This window comes from Schistocerca gregaria, chromosome 3 (genome assembly GCF_023897955.1).
Source record: "Schistocerca gregaria isolate iqSchGreg1 chromosome 3, iqSchGreg1.2, whole genome shotgun sequence".
Taxonomy (NCBI): domain Eukaryota; kingdom Metazoa; phylum Arthropoda; class Insecta; order Orthoptera; family Acrididae; genus Schistocerca; species Schistocerca gregaria.
Window position 1 is genome coordinate 377,710,346 of NC_064922.1, and position 21,839 is coordinate 377,732,184.

The 21,839-nt window shown below is 39.8% G+C and overlaps 2 protein-coding genes across 2 annotated transcripts in view; one reads left to right on the plus strand and one right to left on the minus strand.

Annotated features, from left to right (window-relative positions):
* LOC126354446 (glycerophosphodiester phosphodiesterase 1) overlaps positions 1-17,348 on the minus strand; it is a 32,478-nt gene extending 15,130 nt beyond the window's left edge. The window contains exons 1-4 of the mRNA XM_050004134.1: positions 16,069-17,348; positions 15,726-15,901; positions 15,510-15,615; positions 9,448-9,540 (exon numbers count right to left, since the gene is read on the minus strand). Of these exons, the coding sequence (XP_049860091.1) occupies positions 9,448-9,540; positions 15,510-15,615; positions 15,726-15,901; positions 16,069-16,455 (762 nt within the window). The 5' untranslated portion in view covers positions 16,456-17,348. The remainder of the gene's footprint in view (positions 1-9,447; positions 9,541-15,509; positions 15,616-15,725; positions 15,902-16,068) is intronic.
* LOC126354445 (dynein regulatory complex protein 11) lies at positions 17,190-21,562 on the plus strand. The gene has a single exon (XM_050004133.1). The coding sequence runs from the start codon at positions 17,953-17,955 to the stop codon at positions 20,380-20,382; it is 2,430 nt and encodes an 809-aa protein (XP_049860090.1). The 5' UTR covers positions 17,190-17,952; the 3' UTR covers positions 20,383-21,562.
* Positions 21,563-21,839: the final 277 nt, after the last annotated feature.

A 21,839-nucleotide genomic window follows, 5' to 3' on the forward strand; every position in this document is an offset into this window, starting at 1 on the left:
CATTTTGAGAGGCACTATCGCAGCACAGGCCTACACTGATGTTTTAAGCACCTTCTTGCTTCTCACTGTTTAAGAGTAATTCGGAGATGGCAATTTTATCTTTCAACACGATCGAGTACCTGTTCATAATGCGCGCCCTGTGGTGGACTGGTTACACGACAATAATATCTCTGCAATGGACTGGCCTGCATGGAGTCCTGACCTGACTCCTACAGTACACCATTGGGATTTTTTGGAACGACCACTTCGTGCCACGCCTCACCGACAAAAAAAAAAAAAAAGACATTGATACCACTCGTCAGTCCAACACTCCATGATAAGTGGGCTGCAATTATCAAGAAACCTTCCAGCACCTGATTGAACATATGCCTGCGTGAGTAGAAGCTGTCATCAAGAATAAGTATGGGCCAACACCATATTGAATTCCAGCATTACCAATTGAAGACGCCATGAACTTTTAAGTTGTTTTCAGCCCGGTGTACGGATACTTTTGATCACATAGTGTAGTAGGTAATGACCACATGATGGTAAGTACATTAGTAAACACAACTAGTTCCACATTATTTGCAGGGAGACCATACATGTCTTCCTCCATAACTTGTTGGATTCACACAATATTTTTATTAAGTAAAGTTACAGCAGAATGCAAATAATTTATGATCAATGGGGGCAAATCACAGAACAGCAGAAGCATTGAGTCACTGAGGAGCACACACAAAAGAAAACTTGCTAGCTTCCAGAATATAAATCCTTTCTTTTAAGTAAACATAATAGAACTGTTACCAATATCCGTTGTTCCATAGCAGAACGTCTGCCCCCAGTAGATGAGTGGTCAGCGCGACAGAATGTCAATCCTAAAGGCCCGGGTTCGTTTCCTGGCTGGGTCGGAGATTTTCTCCGCTCGGGGACTGGGTGTTTTGTTGTTCTAATCATGATTTCATCCCCATCGACATGCAAGTCACCGAAGTGGCATCAAATCGAAAGACTTGCACCCAGCGAACAGTCTACCGACGGGAGGCCCTAGTCACGTGACATTTATTCACAGCAGAACAGTTCAGTTTGGGAAGACAAGATATTTTTTAAATTACGAGCTGAGCATTGTCTCTGCAGTGGGGCCAATGCAGCTACAGCCACGCATGCGTCTTAAGCAAGTACACATGGTAAGCAGGCCAGCAGAAAACACCAAGCTCAGCACTGCAGGGTATAAACGCAAGCAATTCAGCTGTAAGCGTGTTACACAGAGTTAGCCATGCCTCCATAACATTATGCATGAAGCAAGATTTGCATCTTCATTCACCACGAGTTTGTCATGAGTGCTAACATACCAGAAGAAAGCTTCCTGGCAGAGTAAGACTGTGTGCCGGAGTGAGACTCGAACTCAGGACCTGTGCCTATCGCAGGCAAGTGCTCTACCAACTGAGCTACCCAAGCACGACTCGCGCCCCGTCCTCATAGCTTGACTTCTGCCAGTACTTCGTCTCCTACCTTCCAAACTTAACAGAAGCTCTCCTGCGAACCTTGCAGAACTAGCACTCCTGAAAGAAAGGAAATTGCGGAGACGAGGTTCTGGCAGAAGTAAAGCTGTGAGGAGTGAGTCATGCTTGGGTAGCTCAGTTAGTAGAGCACTTGCCCACGATAGGCAAAGGACCCAAGTTAGTCTCGCTCTGGCACACAGTTTTAATCTGCCAGGAAGTTTCATATCAGCACACAGTCCACTGCAGAGTGATAATCTCATTCTGATACCAAAAGGAATTGTTATGCAAATGTAGTAGTGGGAGAGAATGCTGGCAATTAGGAATAGAGGAGGAATATTATGAATAACATCTAATAGCGAAAAACTGTAACAAATATGTCAGCTAACAGACAGGTAGTCACTTGATCAGAAGGATCAATAGTGTTTACCCTGTCACATGCAATTCTGTGCTTACTGTTAGATAACAATTGTGCAAGATTGTTCCAGTTCTCCTGCACATCTCCGCTACGCTAATGGGCAAGGATGACAGCATCTTCATGAGCTGCCAGGACACGTCTTTAAAGACCAGAATGATAACTGCTGCTACAAGCCACTGAGTAGACTGTCAGCACAATACCGAGCTGGAGCATGAGCTGCTGTAACACCGCTGCCTCCAATTTACCAGCAACTTGCTGAATGGCAGGATCACTTAACAGCATGACGACATGACATTAAGATAACGCTGTCACTTGATAGGCAGTAGTGCCAGTCAACAACTGACAAACAAACAACATGGCAACATGCAGTGCCCAATAGGGCAAAAGGATTGGGCATTATGGCAGCCAACAAAGCTTGTGAGAAAGCGAGAGGAGCTGCGGAAGGGATTGAGCACTCCTACATCCTCTCAAAGGTACACACGAAGGACCACAACAGCAGACAGATCTGAGGACCTTAGCAAAGTATATTGTCCAAGACAGTTACAAGTATGTCTGATGGAACAGGTCTGTCACGTTCAAGTCAAGCAAAGGAATTTAGTGTAATGCATTGCTTTACTTATACTGAAATGTCTGAAGTTTTATAACAACTAGGTTACCACCTCCTGTTGTAGAAGAACACAACTGAAGCCTCTGTGTGTGTCTAGATGTTGGGAGAGCTGAGGCTGGAGTGACACATTTGATACCCCTGAAGCTGTGAAAATCATTCAGAGAGTGATAGTGGAGACAATGAAATCGATATTGTCTAATACAGACAAACAGCATGTAACATTCGGGACAAGCTCTTCAATGTGATAAGACATCTGACAGGTTCACAATAACACCCTTAACAACTGTAAATAAGTACTCAATAAACTGAAAATAGCTCCATTACATAAACACCAGCTCAGTTAAGGTTTTCGCTAACTCACATAAGAGAAACAGGCAGGAAATGATAGGGAAGTCTAAACTGAAAAAGGACCATCATTCACGGTGGAAATTGCCTTTCCTGGAAGAACGCTAGTTACCGTACACGACAGAATATATTTCCCTCTAGCAGTGTAGAACAATGTGCAGCAATTTACATGTATTCTGTTTATAAGCTTTTCTTGTATTCCATGTATTGTTTTGCATTTTGGGGAAAATAAATGCCACACACACACACACACACACACACACACACACACACACACGTCTGCAAACTGCAACCCCTTCTCCCTCCCAGTGATTCACAATGGAGCAGCAGATGGTTGGCATAGTTTCATGAGACATGTAGATGCTTCTTGTGAGGCAGTCTGATAGAGTGGGGACTCCCATAATCAACATTCAGTAGCCAGACCTACAGAAGGAGGAAGTGCATCCCCCCCTCCCCTCTCCATCTGCACTTTGTTACAGCCCTGCAACAATTTATCCCTTAATACGGCTCTGCTGCACTTTGATACAGTAAACACTTTTTATACTCAGTTTTATCCCCTGCATTTGAAGATGAACAATTTTATATCATTAAACATTTCTAATCATATGCAATATTTCCATCCCCTGTACTGCGGAAACTGTTAGTCCTAGGGGGAAAAAATGAACAGCACCTTTTTGGTAAATTTAATGTTTGCCTTTTTATGTGAAACATTTTCACTAGAACCTGCAGTTTGAGTTATTTGAGAAAAATCGATAGAAAGTAACAGAACCCCCACCCGACTCCAGTGCTCACACCTCACTGGTCATGATTTTCCGTATGTTGTTCAGGACATGCCTTCCTAACACTGTGCACAAGGCCTCTCTTGGTCTTTGTTGATAAGGTTAAAGTGAAAATATCCACAGATCCCCATCTTATAGAGTGTAGAGACTTATAAGAAAATGTATCTACGGGTAATTGTAAAGGCAAAACTTCTTAGAAACTACAGCATAGTAAGAACGTCAGGCAACACATCAAAACCTATTGGGTGGTTTAAAAAGAAAAATGGATTTCAATTGTGTATTCAACACACACTTTGAAAGATAGAAGCACAACATTCAAGTCACAGGATAGTGAAAATTTCAAAGTTTTGTCAAAGCTGCACCATTTGTAGCAACATGGTGACTACAACACACGAGAAATTAACGTGTGTGTTGGAATTTGCATAAAGTCAATCCGCAGCTCAAGTGCAACATGTATTCCGTTGTTAATTCAGCAAGGGACTGCCTCTACACAAGGTTATTTGTGACTGGCATACAAGATTCTTGGAAGTTGATTGCATATGCAAAGGGAAGAGAAATGGTCAGCCACACACATACGAGGAAATGTCAAATGTACAGAGACACATTCACCCAGAGCCCTCTGATGTCCGCACGATGGGAAGGCCAGGAACATCAACATCCTCAAACAATGAGGTGTGGCGTGTTCTGGAATGATGCCTGCATATGAAGCCTTACAGGTTGTAGCAACTGCTTCCCGGTGACCTTAAATTCTGCATTTCAGTTCTCCAGGATACTGGAGGAGACACTTTTCCCAAACAACTCATATTTTCACACGAATCAATGTTTCAAGTGTCAGGTAAAGTAAACTGCCATAATGTAAGAATATGGTGTCATAAAATCCTGATGTCATTGCCAAACATGAAATAGACTCACCAAAACTGCATGTGTGTTGCCCCATTTCTGTTCACTAAGTTTATGGACCTTTGTTTTTGCAGAGGAATACCTGGATATGCTGCAAAAATTGGTTGTTTCTTCAACTTCACAAAGATTCAAACGATTATTTTTATGTACGATGATGCCCTGCCTCACTTTCAGCTCGCAGTGTGGCGTTATCTTAACAGCATCCCACAATGATGGCTTGGAAGGGGTGGACAGCAAGATCTTTTTCATCATTTTTGGTCCACCCTACCACCAGACCTCACAACTTGCAATTTATTTTCCAGGTTTACTTAAAAGACAGTCTTTGTCCCAACTATAGCAGCTACTCTTCAAGAGTTGAGAAATCGAGTTGTTGAAGCTGTTGATTCAATAAACAGGGACCTATTGATTTATGCCTGGAATGAAATGGACTATCATCATCATATATCTATATGGATATGGTGTCTGTTCTTTCGGATATATCTGGAAGAACAGACACCATATCCATATAAATATATAGTTCTGGCAATACCGGCCATGAGCTCCTTCTGTGCGGATGCACACATATTCCCCAAACTCTTACGGGGCTTGTGGAAGGCATTCTTTCCAAGTAATGAGTGTGTTGGGGTGGGACACTACAGACGTAGTGTGCGGATGTACAAGGTGAGAATGTGAGTCTCGCGGGAGACGTACGCGAGATAGTCCCTGCAGTCCCACTATCCTCTTCGCCCTTGGTGGCGTCTGCCATGTACGCAGGAGATCCCGGGTTCGGCTCCCGGTCGGGGCACACATTTTCACCTGTCCCCGTTGATATATATCAGCGCCCGTGAGCAGCTGACGGTATTATTAGAATTCTAATATCATTTCCATGTTTCTTGAGCAACACATGGTGTTCATGTTGAGTATAGTGTACTGCCTTTGCGAACATAGAGCTTTGAACCTTTCTCCATCCAGTGACGTTAGCAATGTGTTTCTACTTTCAGCATCTGTAATAAGCAACTGAAATCTGTTCTGTCTTTCTTAGTCATCATGTATATGGGAAACTGTAACAACTCAAACAGGAAAGAGACATGAAGAGCAGGAAGTTATACTTATTTGGTCTACAACTTTACTTCTACCGTCTTGCAATAGATGTCACTAGCTAGCTACAAGAGGTGATGGTGTTGGTGCAGATAATTGTCATAAAATAATCTTAGACATTTGTAAACGCCATCAATATAGTGGTTGATTTGTGGTTGCATCATAAAGTTATTCGCGATTAAATAAATTAGCTTACAGCCCCAGTTCTCATCGTTTGTGAGAAGTTAATTTTTTGATTTAACGTGAAGAACGTGCGACTGAGGGTCACAAAATGTTGGGTAAGACCTACGTCAAGGTACGTATTAGTGAAATAATACGCAGAGAATCATTTCAATGCTTCAAGAACGCTGGTTTTGCACTGAAGACTGGCACTGCAGTGGGAGAGAGGTTTTCGAAGCTCCTGAAACCGATAGAAACAGTCACAGGAAAGCAATTAATGCGCCTGAGTGAAGCACTGAAAGACAAACGGCTACAGTACAGCAATAGACATGAAAAAGCAATTTTGCAGCCCGACAGAGCTCAACCCCATGTCACAAAACCTGACAGAAGTGCTTGGAAACATTAAAATTGAAAGTCCAGCCACACCCATCAAATTCTCCTGCTGGCTACCACCTTTTTCGGGCAATGACATACGAGCTGATTGACTAGCACTTCCAGTCATATGAATAAGTGCAAAATCGGAACGTTTTATGGAGCTCCTTAAAAGATGCCCAGCTCTTCCGCAATGGGATTCGTATGCTGCCCAAAAGATGGGAGAATGTAGTGGCCAGCAGAAGCCAGTACTTTGAATCATAAATGTTTTGTAAATTTTTCACAATAAAGCCTCTAACTTCGAGAAAAAGTGGCAGAAGCAAAGTTATAGACTTAATACAAATGGTAATAACATTAATACTGGTAGAAACGATCTTTGAAATTACATTAATGATAACTTAAGAAATGCTTCCCTAACACAAATTTAATTTCACAGATCAGGATAAAGTTAAGTATCGCACAGCAGAAAACTACGTGATGTTAGCTCTATTTAGCAATTATGAAGTAGTAAAGTTGCTTACAAATGCAACATGTCAGCAGGGGAATATGAAGTGCCAGTGTAACTTAATCCCTCTTATTGCTTCACAAATTGCAACATCCTTGATGTACACTTCTAATTCATTGTTCACTGTACAAGTGCTACCCACCAATCAAAAGTTTTGAAAGTGATACCTTTATTCAAGAGTAGTAATTGATAAAGTTGAAAGTTAATGTACCATGTTGCCCCTATCAGCATCCTGCACAGTATCTCAGAATGATACAACAAATCGTGTACTTTACTGTTCAATAGCTGATCACAGTTAATCAACACAGCTTTCAATCTGGTAGTACAGGAAAACCATTAACGGTTTACACAGACGGAAGTACTTAGAGATGTAGACTACAACATTGTTGTACGAGTTAATTCAGATCTTTCTAAAGCTTTTGATACTGTTACTCATGAAATTCTTTTACATAGCTGGGATCAATGGGATAGTGAACAAGTTGTTCCTATCATATTTACAAAATATGTTCACAGGTTGTGGAACCAACTTCACCTCATTTTAATTACAAAATGATGTTAGTATCTTGAGCAACAGAAGTCAAAATAGAGGGTAATATGTTACACCTCCCATCCTCATTATATAAATGACATTAGGACTTTATAAAACTGCAGCTAGTATCACATTTGCATTTGATACTGGCATACTAGTGAGTGATGTTACGGAATCTCCGTCTACAACTGATTAAGTCCCTGCATCCATGGTTCACTATCACTCCGTGTTTAGAATACAAATTACATGCAATTTGGAAAACTTATCAAAACAAACATCTCCAACTGGCATGGGACAGAAATAAGTTAGAAACAGTATGACACACTAAACTTTTAGGAATATATGTTTATCGACACAAACTGATAAACCATGTAATAAAACTCTTCCAGGAATTCTATTCTGCATGTTGTGCTCTGAGAAACACTTCAAAGTATGCTCCTCAGAAGGGGCTACATTGGCTTAATTTTGTTACTTTCAGTCCCTTGTAGCTTATGCAGTAGTTTCTTGAGGTAGAACTAACAGTCATTTCATTTTTACATTACAGAGAAGTGCTATTCAAACCTGATCACATAGCTCAAGGGCTTACTGCAAGCCTCTAACTACAAAGTTATGTGCACTTATAGCACCCTCTCCTCAACAGTGGATCCCTTCAAATAAGGTGACCAAAAACTACTATTTCTCCAAGACATGTGAGCTATTTTGGTGGTGTTCTATGTAAGGCATTGCCACCACACAAAGAGGCTGGAGTAGGACAGTGTTTCTACAGTGTGAATATGTTAGCCTACAGAAATACTTTTATTGTTGCATATTCTTTCAATATTCTCACAGACGTGCCATCACCTATGCTGAGTGTGTCTGCACAAGTATGCTTCTGCTGTTGGTTTCCTGTTTTCTTGTTTGACATCAAGTGCGATACGTCACCTCAGAGAAACTATCTTTTGCAACATTAGTTGTGATCAATACAGTATTGGCAGGTGACCATGTGTTATACTTTTCAGCAGTGTTGTATAAGACATTCATGTGTTTACATGTTCCAGAAATGTATTACATCAAAGTTTGATGTTTTAGTTAAAACATTTATCTTACTACTTCTGCATCTTGTACTCTCCTTGTAGAGCATGTATAAGTAGCTTCCTTTTCTATCACATACCAAGTGAGGTGGCTATGTCAGTTTTAATGCAATCTACTCTCACTCTAAAGGAGTGAAATTCGTATCCCATCCTGCCACCATGACTTAGGTTTGCGTGGTTTTTTCTAGTTGCTAAGGTGAATGTTTTATATAAATAATTAATAAATAAATACAATTTACATATAAAACAAATGAGAGATTTCTCAGTTACTGCACAGATATCACTAATACTCACTTCCTTATACAGTGCCAGCTTACAATGAATGTACTTATGCCTCTGGCCTTTGCAGCCAGAGCTGGTTGTGTGTGTGTGTGTGTGTGTGTGTGTGTGTGTGTGTGTGTGTGTTTTCTGATGAAGGCCTGTTGGGCCAAAAGCTTTGTTTGACAGTGCCTACCCGTGCCTCAGCATCTCCGCTATACAATGAGTAGCAACTACCCTTTTCATAATTTTGTCTTTATTCGATCCTTTATTTTTTTAATGTTTGGTTTTGTACTTGTATACATTTATACAACAATGAAAATTGAATGCTCACTAATTTCTATAATAATGAAAAACTGTATTTACTGCATCACCATAGTATAAAACTGATCACATGGCATTACAATGATCTGTCTTAGCTTCTCTTCAACAGAACGAGAATGCTGACAACCACTAACAAATATGGTTTCCTCTGTAACTGCTCCAACAGCTAACCAGTTTGATTTTCGTTACATCAACAGTAAATAAATCATTACAAGCAGCACCAATAACTGCAGCATTGCGACAGATTTTGTAACAGGCTACAATCTGGTAAAATGCCATCAATTGTGCCTTTCCAAAATCCACATCCTCTCTCGAAGTTCCTTTGCTTGGATGTGACACTGTAGTATTACTGTTACGTCACTGGAACTGCTACTTAGTGTCAAGTATCATTTTCCAACTTAATAAACATTATACCAAAGATTGTAGAGGAATATTGCAAAGTCTTTAAAACCAATCGCAACACAAAATGTGTAAAATACTAGCTAAAGCTTTAGCTTACAGAAGAAAATGCATTGTTCTATTTTCTTACAGTCATCATGTATGAAACAATAATGGTTAAGTATATTGGATTAGCTTATTTTATCAAGCTCGAATTAAATACTGAGAAACAATATCAACATAATTTTACTTACCATGTAGATTAAGTATGGATTAAATGATGATACCACTGCAGTCTTGTACAGTCTACTGTTCTTATCAAATGCATCCAGCACAACTGGAACAAGCTGAAACATCAAATGTTTCCAAGTCAAATCACCATTACAACTAACTGCACCATTTCTTGATCAGATAACCAGGATAGAGAATCTAAAAATAGGAATAAGATGCAATTCCCTTTGTCTGCTGGGAGAATGAAAGTCTCAGAATATTCTCCGAGTTATTCTCCAAAGAAGAGAAGGAACTACTTAAACAGTTTTGGAAAGATTTTGAAACAGCCATCCTACTAGCAAACAAAGGGAACAGTATGGTCATGTTAACATAGCAGTATATATATATTTTAAAAAAAAAAAAAAAAGTACGTCCTATTTAAGTATGACACCTACAAGAGGACTGGAGATGATCCTGCAAACTAAATGAAGAGGACTACCTACCTACTCCAACACATATTCCCAGATCGTAAGACGGTGATGAGACTGTCCACTAGCCACTGCACTACCTAGACTTAAAGGACAACATAATGTCTACTAGCTACGAATATCACCCCACTCGACTGTTAGCAACACTGGTGCACCAACATATGAATTAGCAAAACACCGAACAGCAATGCTCAGCCCCCGTATGGGCCTACTGTCACCAGTGGTGACCACTATGTTTATGGAGGCATCTGAAGAAGCAGCCCTGGAGTTGGTAGTCAACACGACCTCACACTTTTCTCAATATATAGATGATATGTTCACAATGTGACAACACAAGGGGTCTAGCCTACAAGACTTCCTGCAATGCCAGAATTCAATGAACTATTACATATAATTCACATTGGAGTTCTGCATGAGCTCACCAATCTAAGACCAGACCACACACCAGAACACTGTGCCTACCATTAACTGATGAACAGATTCATATTTGTATGCCTTCAGCTGTCCTGCCCCTTCACAACACAAAGATGTCCAAAGCACCCTAGCGCACTGAGCATATGAAACCTCAGACCAGGATCATGTAGCAGCCGAATCGCAGCTCCTACAGGCTGTGTGCAAAAACAACTAAGACCATAAGCGCACGTCACAACTTTATATCATCAAGTAGTAAAAGAATAAGGACTTGCTCGTAAAGAAAGGCCCACAAAATATGCTGTAAAGACACCACAGGTCTGGTATCAAAGATTAAATGTCCTCTGCCATATTGCTACGACAGATAAAAAGTAAAACCTGGTCGACAGCCAGTGAGTCCTTCACTACAGCTACCTCCAACAGCAGACATACATGAGAATATAAGTGGTAAAAAAAAAAAAAAAATAAATAAAATAAAATAAATAAAAATCAGTCAGCAAATGGCAAACAAAGGTTGACAATGAGCACAATGTGGTGGGGGATCATCACTTAATAAATGGTAATCGCTACAATTTAGATGTCCAATACGCAACCTAGCTAAAACGATCTTGCGGCGAGAGGGCCGAGATGAAGTCAGCCAAGCCACTGGATGATGATTAATTCATCAGAGACTGTTCCTGCAAATAGAAAACCAGTGGTGATGCCACAGTAACACCACCTGGTGACAGACAGCAACACAGGTATCATCCGAAGGGACGGAAGAATTACTGGACAAAGTTAGAAGGACTGCAGCCTTGGCAGTAGCGTCAGCCGCTTCATTTCCCCATCAGATCGTTGTGACCAGGAACCCACATGAACATCACACTGGCTCCCTAAAGAGTGAGACAATGGAAGCTTTCTTGGACATGCTGCACTAAGGGATGGACTGTACAGTCCACAGGGGCTCTCAGAATCAGAGTACACGACAATTAAAAAGCCTGTGTCACCTGATGTACTGGGTGGCCTGATACGACAGCGAAGAGCTCTGCTGTAAAAATTGAGCAGCTTTCTGACAGCCAATACTGAAAATGGCCAGTGCCAAACACAAAGGCAAACAAATCACGGTCAGTCTTACAGCCATTAGTGCACACAAATGTACTATCACTATGTTCCGTGAGAAGATTGAGAAACTTACGACAGATCGAATCCAGAGTAGTTTCCTTAGGAAGCAGATGAATTACAAAATGTACATAAACCACCGCAGGATGAGGTGATGAATGATTCACAATTATCGAGAATGTGGCACGTAGTGTGAAGCAATAGTCAAAAACAAACTCCAGGAGGTAACAGAAGGATGGGCCCCATACTGGTGGTCACAGGAGTCATCAAAGAATGAGGCACAGGATGCGAGGCCGGGCATCGCAGACGAACAGCACACACATCTGCTCAAGGGAACTAGTGTAACAGAGGTAGTTTGGCAGCTTCTGCATAGAGACTCAACCAGGCTAGTGTAAAAGACATCAGTGGCTGAACAGATTCCAAGACTAAGATGGATGGACATGTAGATGCATGAACGAAACTGCCATAGCCTAGTTTTGAATGGACAATGGATCAGTACAAACAGTGGAGGGCGATACAATTCGCTCTCCAGGAAGCACCACTTAGAACATAGCACATCAGGTTTGGAATGTATGGGCGGACTGTGATGACTTCATAGCCTGCTTTGATCTTTGGTGAAAGCACTTCATCATCATACGGACTGCTGTAACACTTGGATCAGAGAGGTAAGTTTGGATTTCTCCGTCGAATCAGACCGTCGAGCAGCCTAGTGTAAGTAACACCACACAAACCATTCAGCGTTCGATGGGACTCAACACTAACAGGATAGCCACGCAGGAGCGAAGCTGCAAGCAGCTTCTGGGCTTGAAAGGTCACACTTGGTCTCGAAAAGCAAAGTTCTATTACTCAAACGAGAGCAGGATTTCACAGGGCCTGCAACTCCATCAACACCTTTCTGAATAATAAATGGATTAACCATAGGAAAGGACTGACCTTCAGTACATGACGCCATAAGGAACTAAGGTGCAGTTTGGAGAGTCTTGGAATCTTTAGCCTCACTCTGTTTATGTTTAGTAGACAGGGACGGAGATGGTGATTGGCTCAGTGCAAAAAATCCTCCATGACACCCGATGGTGTGCTCTTTCCAACTGAACCCTCACCCGTGCCCCCTCCACCCCAGAAGGGGCATCACCCGCCTTAGATGATTGTTCACACCTCAGATCACACCTGACCTCCTGACAGAGGGACCAATTGACAATTTGGGAAGGTAACAGCTCGGGCCATCACCACTCCCTTGGCCTGGCCTGTACCAGGGGTATGTGTGACCCTACCTATCGACCTGGGGCTGGGAATTCTGCATTACCCTGGCACCTGCTACACATCAGATGTGTCAGGCGGCCTTCATGAGCACACAGGGAGGACGCAGCAACACAGAGGAACCTCAAATGCCAATGCAGAGGAAGGATAGGAGACGTAGAACAAAAAAGAAAGAAAAATGCAGTGGAGGCACTGTTCTGATGTCAGGCTACTACAACTTCAGAACACATTCCAAAAAATATCCCAGACATGTTCTCCTGGGAGGGAAAAACAAATAGCAGGAAGATAGACATGCAGCATGCAACGGGAAAAGGCTGGCGCCCCTTGGTAGCCAAGCACAAAGTCATCAAAGAGTGGTGAGCCCCTTGACGGGGTGAGGTGGGGTGGGTGGCGGGGGAATCACAGTCTGATGAAGATAAAGAGAAACCTGTTGCAATGGATGGTGATTATCAATTTGTTGTGAGCACATTCAGGAGGGGTGGGGGGGATGGGGGGGGGGATGCTACTCTGGAAACCTAACACGGCAAGTGAGTATTCCACCCACCAGCCAAGGCAAAAACCTTGTTGCAATCAAACAATGACCTACATCATCATAAACTGAGTCTATCACATCTTTTGGCAAAGTGAGAAAAGTTGTGTAGACCGCACGACCTGTAAAGTACAAGCCTAAACACCACACAGACAACAGACCACCAACAAATGATGCTCTACCACAGAACGCTGCATCTCCCAAGGACATGACATGAGGTACGACGACACGAAGTCATTTTAACAGTATCACCTATTGGGATTTAATTCTGAAAGATCCTTTAGACATCTGACTACATGACAAAAGACCACAGCTTTCAATAAAACACGGCATGGAAACCAGCTTTGAGCATAGTCAAATCACAGTGTCAATCTACATGAAATCTGCTCCTGTCATGGCAATTTAGGAGGAAGAGAATGCACTGTCGCTATACTGGCCGAGACCCGCACCTGAGGACATTGGATCAAGCCCCAATTTCACTCTTCCACCACCACACCAGGTCCACATCCTTCAACTAGATGAATGGAGGCAGTAGGCGATGTGGGATATAAATGTGGTGCCAAGAGGAGACAAGTCATCAAGTACGTCTGAACATGGAAAAAATATCAGCTTGCTGAAATATCATGCATTTTGGAAGTTACCACCCAGCTGAATATATGAGAAATATTCCAAACACTCCTATGACAGGAAAACCTAAATATCATAGATTTGTGTGAATCTGTAGTTGACGTTCATATTCACATTCCATGTAAACACGTAAGGTTATTGATTAACTTTAAATACTGTGTGTTGTATCTTGGGGATCGGTATGGAGGTACCAACAGGTATACTGAATCACCGAATTTATCCAAAAAACTGATGGCACAACTTGACTGGAAAAAGGAATCATAAAATGTATTAATGAAGGAAGTTTAGGATGTAGCACTGAAGAGGGAAACAAAGAGTCAACTGCAGTAGGCAGGCTCAAATATGTGTAGGTTGCACAGAAAGAAAAATGCTTACAGAAGACAGTAGCAAGGAAAGTTGCAGGAAAACAGTCTTCAGACCAGCAACAACAACATTCTTATACTCTAACAACTCTGCAGCTTGGTGAAGCATAAAATGTGACTTATCCCAAAACATTACGAGTAACTTGAGTACAGAGTGGTGTAAGCTGATTGCTCCTTGGGGGGCGGGGGAGAGGGGGGCTGTGAAAATTCAATTTCCTTCCTTTAAGTCCAGAAAGATTTCAGATCCAAAAACACTTTAACATGTAGTTTTACAGGTAATTTTCTTAAAGTTTTATTATAGTAATTACTTATTGCCTTCCAAGCACACTGCCAATTAAAGATGAGGCCATACTGGAGGGAGTGAACACTATCAAATTGGTTAATGAGCAATGAAAATCTGAAAACTTAGCCAACTAAAGCTTTCTGCATAATTAGTTTTAAAAACTTATCAAATAAAAGTAAATTAACAGAGTTAAATTGGGATCAAAGTACCAGCAAAGAATTACACTAAATGATTAAAAGAGTGACTACATCCCCATGTCTTAAGTCATTTAAGGGGCTTACCTGAACTCAGGATCAGATGCACAGAATACAGGAACTATTTCTCTGTAATGATTTAACAACCTTTCCTAGATACACGTGAGAAAGTTGACCGAAGTTGCTAAGTCTTGAATGATAGATACAAATGCTGCCAATTCAAAGTTTGTTTCAATGCTACTGTTCTTAGCTATGTAGTCATATTATTCAGCATGCCCTTGCCTTCATTCAAGCTACAAGGGACCAGCTGTTTCATGGGGAACATAGACCAGGGACCAGCATCACACTTTCCTTGTATATAAAACTCACTAACAAGTGAGAGAACTGTCATGTGGCTTACAAACAATTACGAGAAAATGGGGAGGGGGGGGGGGGGGAGACTGACAGTAGGGATCTGTTATACAGAGAGTTAACATCTTGTTAATTCACAGTGAACAAAACACAGGTTACATATTTATTAAAAACTATGTTTCTTTTATTTTTCACAGCTTTGCATACCATTAAATGTGAAAGAATGGCAATTCAGTGTGTCCTCAGAGGCAAACAAAGGAACAGAAAGCCCCAGAGTAGAAAACCACGTGCCAATATTTTCTGCTGGTGTGGTGGACCAGATATTCACTATCACTTTATAATTCACATACGTTTAACTTTTACATACAACCAAGCACATAAAACTAACCTGCTACAATTCAGAGTGCACAAAGTACACATGTTTTAAAAATTACATACTGATCTGAAATTGTCACTGCAAAACACTGTTTGGAGGTTGTTTACTGAGGGCCTTAAACTGATCTTACCTTTAAATCGTCTCCCTTCAAGTCAAGAAATACTCTTAGTCCCAGTTTAATGCATTCCTGAATGGCTTCATCTAGCAAGGCAATTCTCTCTCCCTTGTATCTGTCACTGTAAATTTAATCAACTAATAACTATACATGAATCCACGAAAAAATCATACTTGTAAAATATCTATTACAGGTTGAGGATTTTATCAAGATTGTCTAATAGGGGCTCACCTGAATGGATGTTTTGAAGAAATATCCAGATTTTTCAGTTTGGCCCAAGTCATATCTTTCACTTCACCGGTGGCTGTCGTTATTCTATCCACAGTATCATCATGAAAAACAATAGGAACACCGTCCGATGTAAGAGCAACATCTATTTCTACAGCACTGCATCCTTTTTCTTTAGCCTGCAAAACATACAACGCACATTACTAGTCCAGAGTAAACATAATCCACAAACTGAGTGGACCATAATTGTCATTACGTCAATATGCGTATTTAATTTTATTAATAACGGGTAATCTGGAGTTTAGATATCTGCATATATACAAAATTAAGAAGTACACATATTTACCCTCCTCAAAGCAGACAAACTGTTTTCTGGAGCATCTAAACCCGCTCCGCGGTGAGCAACTGTTCTCATAACATACCGCTCATTATTAGATTCGTTTGTTCCGTTGCCGTTGCATTCAGCTAACGCCCACGGATCGCATCCTAATACATCTTCGACTAGTTTTGCATCAGGTGGGGGAATTCGTAAATACTTAATCCACAATGCCAACAGTATAGGGGCGAGAAACGAAATTGGTACTGTACAGCACACTGCTTCTGATAAACACAAATAAAGACCATACAAGTAAGTCCAACATTTAAAGCAACTCAATAACATTCCCGGCAAGCTCATGGTAACAACACAAACTGCACCGGCGTACTCTAGGCAGTGTGACAGTAATTGCCTCATACACGTGGATTCCTACGCTTTTATAGTTCTCGCCATCGACCACACGCACTTTGAGCGCAAATAATTAGTTACTATAAGATCACACTGCACTGGCTTCAACAAAGATTATGCACATAGAAGTTATTTATGGCAACCATGTGCGCTTTTGTATGTATACACATTCCACAACAGGCGCGAAATACGAAATATCCACGTAGAATAATGAGACCGAAACAACTTATGTAGTCCATAGAATCGTCAATTACACGTGTTATTAAACAGCAGGCTGTCTATCTTACTACAGAAAGTACATTTTCCGAGAGGTGGAAAGTAGTTGTGGGTTAACAATAGCACTAATTCTTTAGTTTTGTCATAAGTATCTGTATTTCATAAGTGAATTTTTCAGGGAAGATTTAAAGTTTATACAGCTAATGGCTTCCACGTCATAATATCGATTCTAGTACACCATCAATTTTTAGCACCTTTAAAATGTGGCCTAAGTTTTGACGGCACACAACATTATCAATGGAAACATTTTCGAACTAAGAAAATGTGCGCAAATTTAGCAATTCGCATAATTAGTATGTTTAAGCATTTAGTCCGAAATTTAACAATCAGCAACACATTTTACCGTCTTATATGCGTAGTAAGGTTAAAAAATCTTGGCACCACACTTCTTTCATCAAATTACTAGGTACTTCGCTAAATCTTGAGTGCCTTTCACGTTTAACAGCGACTATCGAATTTTAATTTTACAAAAACTTGGTTCCCAATGTTTGGTCAAAAACCTGCTGGTATCTGCCATGCACTATCACTCACATGTAAGCTAGTTATAAATTTAATAAGAAACGTTGGCGTCACTTAGAATTTATTATTGATCAGCAGCAGCTGGGAAGGGCAATGAACAGGCTACTACTCTTGTTACTGTAGCAACATGCGTTATTGATGCAACATAGCATCTGCACAGATAATGAACCACTGCTGTGATTGGAGACAGTGCTTTACTTGGTATGGTGCCATCAGGACATATGTTTAAGTATTGTCATAAATGTGTAAGCAAATCAGTAAATGTTGTGTTTAGTTTTTAATCTCTGTTGCAGTAGTTTGAAATTATCACCTGTCCAGTACTCAATTTACAACATTTCACTGGATATTTTCAACATTCTCTTGTACCACATATGGAAATAGAAAGAAAAAGAAACACACTTTTATGAATTAACTGTGTAATGTTACATCTGTGTGACTTTGTAAAATATGTAATATTGTGTAGTTCCGTGGCAGATCTTCAGAATTAGCAGGCGTTTTACAGTTTGCAGAACTCATAATCCAGTGTACATTTAGTTTCTGGTGTGCAGCTTGTTAAGAGTAATATTACTGCACACACATCTGCCATGTTGTAACTACAATCAATGCTACCACATTTCAGGAGGAATTTCTTTGATTCATAGTCATTTCATTGTGAAAACCTACAAAATTATCAATTTATACCTAATATGTATTTCATTGCAATATGAAAGAATGTCACATAAAACTTACAATTATCTGTGGTCTGAAACTCAGAGGACAGTAGATGAAACTACCCAGACAGATATTGTATTGAGTGCTGAGAAGCCACAGAAAGACAAGAAATTAGCACAAGTTTCTGTTTCTGAATTATACTTCAGGTATGTAACTGTGGTAAATAGATTAGACCAGTGTTATGATCAGATAGTACAGCCACAGAAGAGACTTGTCATTCGTAAATTGCTAGATGCTTCAATTGGGCGTTTGTTGGAATTGAAACATGAGCTTGTCAACCTGGACTTATCAGAATTCAGTTATAATGATGATGTTTTAATGAAATTAAAATTGTCTCCCACAGAAGCAGAAGTAAACATACCAGTACATTATAGACGAGAGAGAGAAAATGAGATTAAAAAGAGAAGAAAAGATATGGATGACATTCTTAAAAAATTAGGTTTTTATGAAGAAGAAGTAATTGAAGAACCAATGACAGAAATTGAAGCTGTTCGCCTGTTACAGAGACATGAAAGGGCACGGCAAGGACGACTTCGCTTTCAGTTCATGAAAGAAATTCGACTAATGAAAGAGAAAGGGAAAGTGGAACCACAAGAAGGAAAAGCCACTGATGGTGGTTCAGCCGCTCTGAAAATTCAGAAAGTATGGCGCGGTTACATCACACGGAGAAAAATGAAACAAAGAAAACTGGAAGAGATGCTCTTAATAGGGATGTTGCAGCCTAGTTTTACTGAGACCAGCGAACGACAGAGAGCCGAAGAAATTAAAGAAATTAGGCGTCAGCTGCAATCTGAGTATCAAAAGGACTATGAAAGGTCACTTGTGGAAGAGAAAGAAAAGATAATAAGTAAAAGAGGTGGCACTATGAAGGAGGAAATTGCAGATGAAATCCGTAATTGGTATATAGAGTATGAGAAAGAGACTGGGAAGTTTCCCGAAATTCCTTCAGAAGAATCGGGAGGCTCTGCACTGATATTCCAGCGCCAAGGAGCAGAAAGTGAAATTAGTAAATCCACTACAGCCTCTTCAGTAAAGAGCAAGAAAGGTAAGAAGGAAAAAGAAAAAGAAGGAAAGAAACCAAAAAAGGACGACGATGAAGAAGATCCAGGTTTTAAAATGACGCCATCCAATTTTCTGTCCGATATAATGTCTGCTAGTGAGGAGTACCAAGAAACATGGAAAGACAGAGATGAGTCAAACAATCCTCGCCAAACTGCTGACATAGATATGATAAGAATGGAGAAAACAGCTGAAGTGGAAAGTGAATTGCGCAAAATAGTTGACCATTTGATGAGAAAAGAACTGGAAATTCTTCAAGCTGCTCTAGACAGGGATCGTGCAAAGAAAGGTAAAAAGGCAAGAAAGAGTGCCAAAAAGAAAGGAAGAAGTGGTAAAAAGAGCAAAAAGAAAAAAGAAAAGGATTTAACACCTGATAGAACTTTGGAATCACTTTTTGAAGAATTGATAACAAATGGTATTATAAAAAAATATCCAGAAATTCCTCTTTCTTCATTTCATGGTGAACATTCTTTAGCTGCACACGATTTAAGGAAACAAGGAAAGGACCCACCACCTTCCCTTGGTGACGTTCGACAGATTATAAAGGAGTATTGCATTTTACCTCTAGGCTCAAATATTATTCATCAAATGGCACCACTGGTAAAATCATTAATGATAGTTGGGCCTCATGGAAGTGGAAAAGACATGTTAGTTCATGCAATATGTACAGAAGTTGGTGCAGTCTTTTTTGATTTATCTCCAGCAAACATTGTTGGAAAGTACCCTGGAAAATCAGGTCTCATCATGTTAGTACATTTAGTTAATAAAGTCTCTCGCCTGTTGCAGCCTTCTGTTATATATATGGATGGTGCTGAGAAACCATTTTTGAAGAAAGTTCCCAAAACAGATAAGACAGACCCAAAACGTTTGAAAAAAGACCTGCCAAAATTAGTAAAAGGCATTGCACCAGAGGATCAAATAATGTTGTTGGGTGTATCACATTGCCCATGGGAATGTGATCAAAAAGCCTTGGCACAAACTTACAATAAATTTGTCATGATTCCCCCACGCCCTGATTATGGTAGTATCTCTTCATTGTGGAAAGAGCTGTTATTTCAGTTCAGTGGAGTAAATCGTCAGTTTGATACTGCAGCAATGACTAAACTGTCTGATGGCTACACAGTAGGGTCAATATTAAAAGTAGTGCAAGATGTTATGACATGCAAAAGAGTCTTGCAACTTCGAATACGACCTCTTACACATGCTGAACTTATTAATGAACTATGCAAACAGGAGCCAGTGTACAAAGAAGAGGAAGAATCATTTATGCAGTGGTATGCCAAAACCCCTATTGGGAAGAGAAAAGCCCGAGCCCTAGAGATAGAAGCTGAGCTAAAGGCTGAGAATCAGACACAACAAACAAAAAAATGAAATGCAATAACGAGTTTCCTACAAAAAATTGATAAAACTGTGAGCCTAAAAGTTTATAATAATGTATGTGGGAAGAAAATAAGTCATCATTCATGGCCTAGAACAAGGCAGTAGGTAGTGAATTATTAAACTGAAAAAAAGTAGAAGTGTCAAGCTCATTTCTGTTTGGGACCAATTAGAAACCACCCACTTGGAATCCTACAGTTGATGTTCTGCATACCATTAACTATTGTAGCTAACTTACATGTTTCACCTTCTGATTTATGTTGCACAGTTCACGACTGTATCATTGTACCAACTTTTCATTTGAAATATGACCTCTTTTTGACATGTCATAGTGTATGCCATATGCAAGATTTCTTAGTGATTGTTAGATACTATTCTGAAAATCACTTTCACTGGATTCAGTACGTCACCACCAAAAAAAGACAGTATCATAAAAATACCTCCAAGAAATGCATTTTCTGTATGTAAAAACAAATGTCTAACGATAATAGATAAGTTTGCCGAACTGCAAACCATTATTAAAATGTTAGAATAACTAGGATCAGTTATTTATAAACCATTTGTCAATGTACTCTTTTTGTAACTCTTAATAATATGCTGTTTTAATCTGTAGACATTCTTGATTCTTAAATATTACTGCTGTGTTACAAATTACTTTTTTTGACATTACTTTCATGTGTGGCAGAGATGCAGTGTTTGATCTTATCTTCATTTGTATCACCAAATAACTGTGTCCACTTGTACTAACTTCATACTGGAATCTCATGTTTAAACTGTTGGATAATCTTTCTTAGGTGGCAGTCGAAGCAATACATACAGTGTGTCACAATATTATGTAATTTAAGTTCATTGCAATTTGTATTACCATTTTAGTGCATTGTATTTCTCATTATGTAAATTTGTTCATTAGTTCATTATATAAATTTGAAGTCAATCCACTTATAACTCACAACTGCTCATCAGAAGTAGTCCCAAGGAAAGGCTACCCACTAATGTGTATTTGATACAGTAATAGACTGTCTTAGGCTGTCTGACTGGAACTACTAAAGTCTTCTGTTTAGAAAATAAGTGGCAAATGGTATCTATAATGATTTAATTTGTTGGTCCTGTATGTCAAACTTTATTAGTTACTTGTATGTGATCTCATAGTTACATGCTTATTACTATATTTCAGTAAAAGATGATACAGGAATGAATTTATGTAATAAAAATGATTTTTTTTATTTATTCAATATATATTCATATGGTTTGAACATTAAGTTGTGCATGTTAATATTATACAAGGTATATTCAGAAAGTAAGAACTATTTCATATTTAATTGCTGACAGCTCAGAACAGCATTTTATAAATCCAGTGCCATCTATTAATTGATTATGAAGCCACAGAAGTGATTGTTTTGATTGAGTATTGGCTTGACTGTGAGTGAAAGTAAACAACAGTGGCTTCAAAA

Coding starts and splice junctions, on each gene's coding strand:
- LOC126354445 (XM_050004133.1), top strand. CDS start 17,953: ATGTCACATAAAACTTACAATTATCTGTGGTCTGAAACTCAGAGGACA.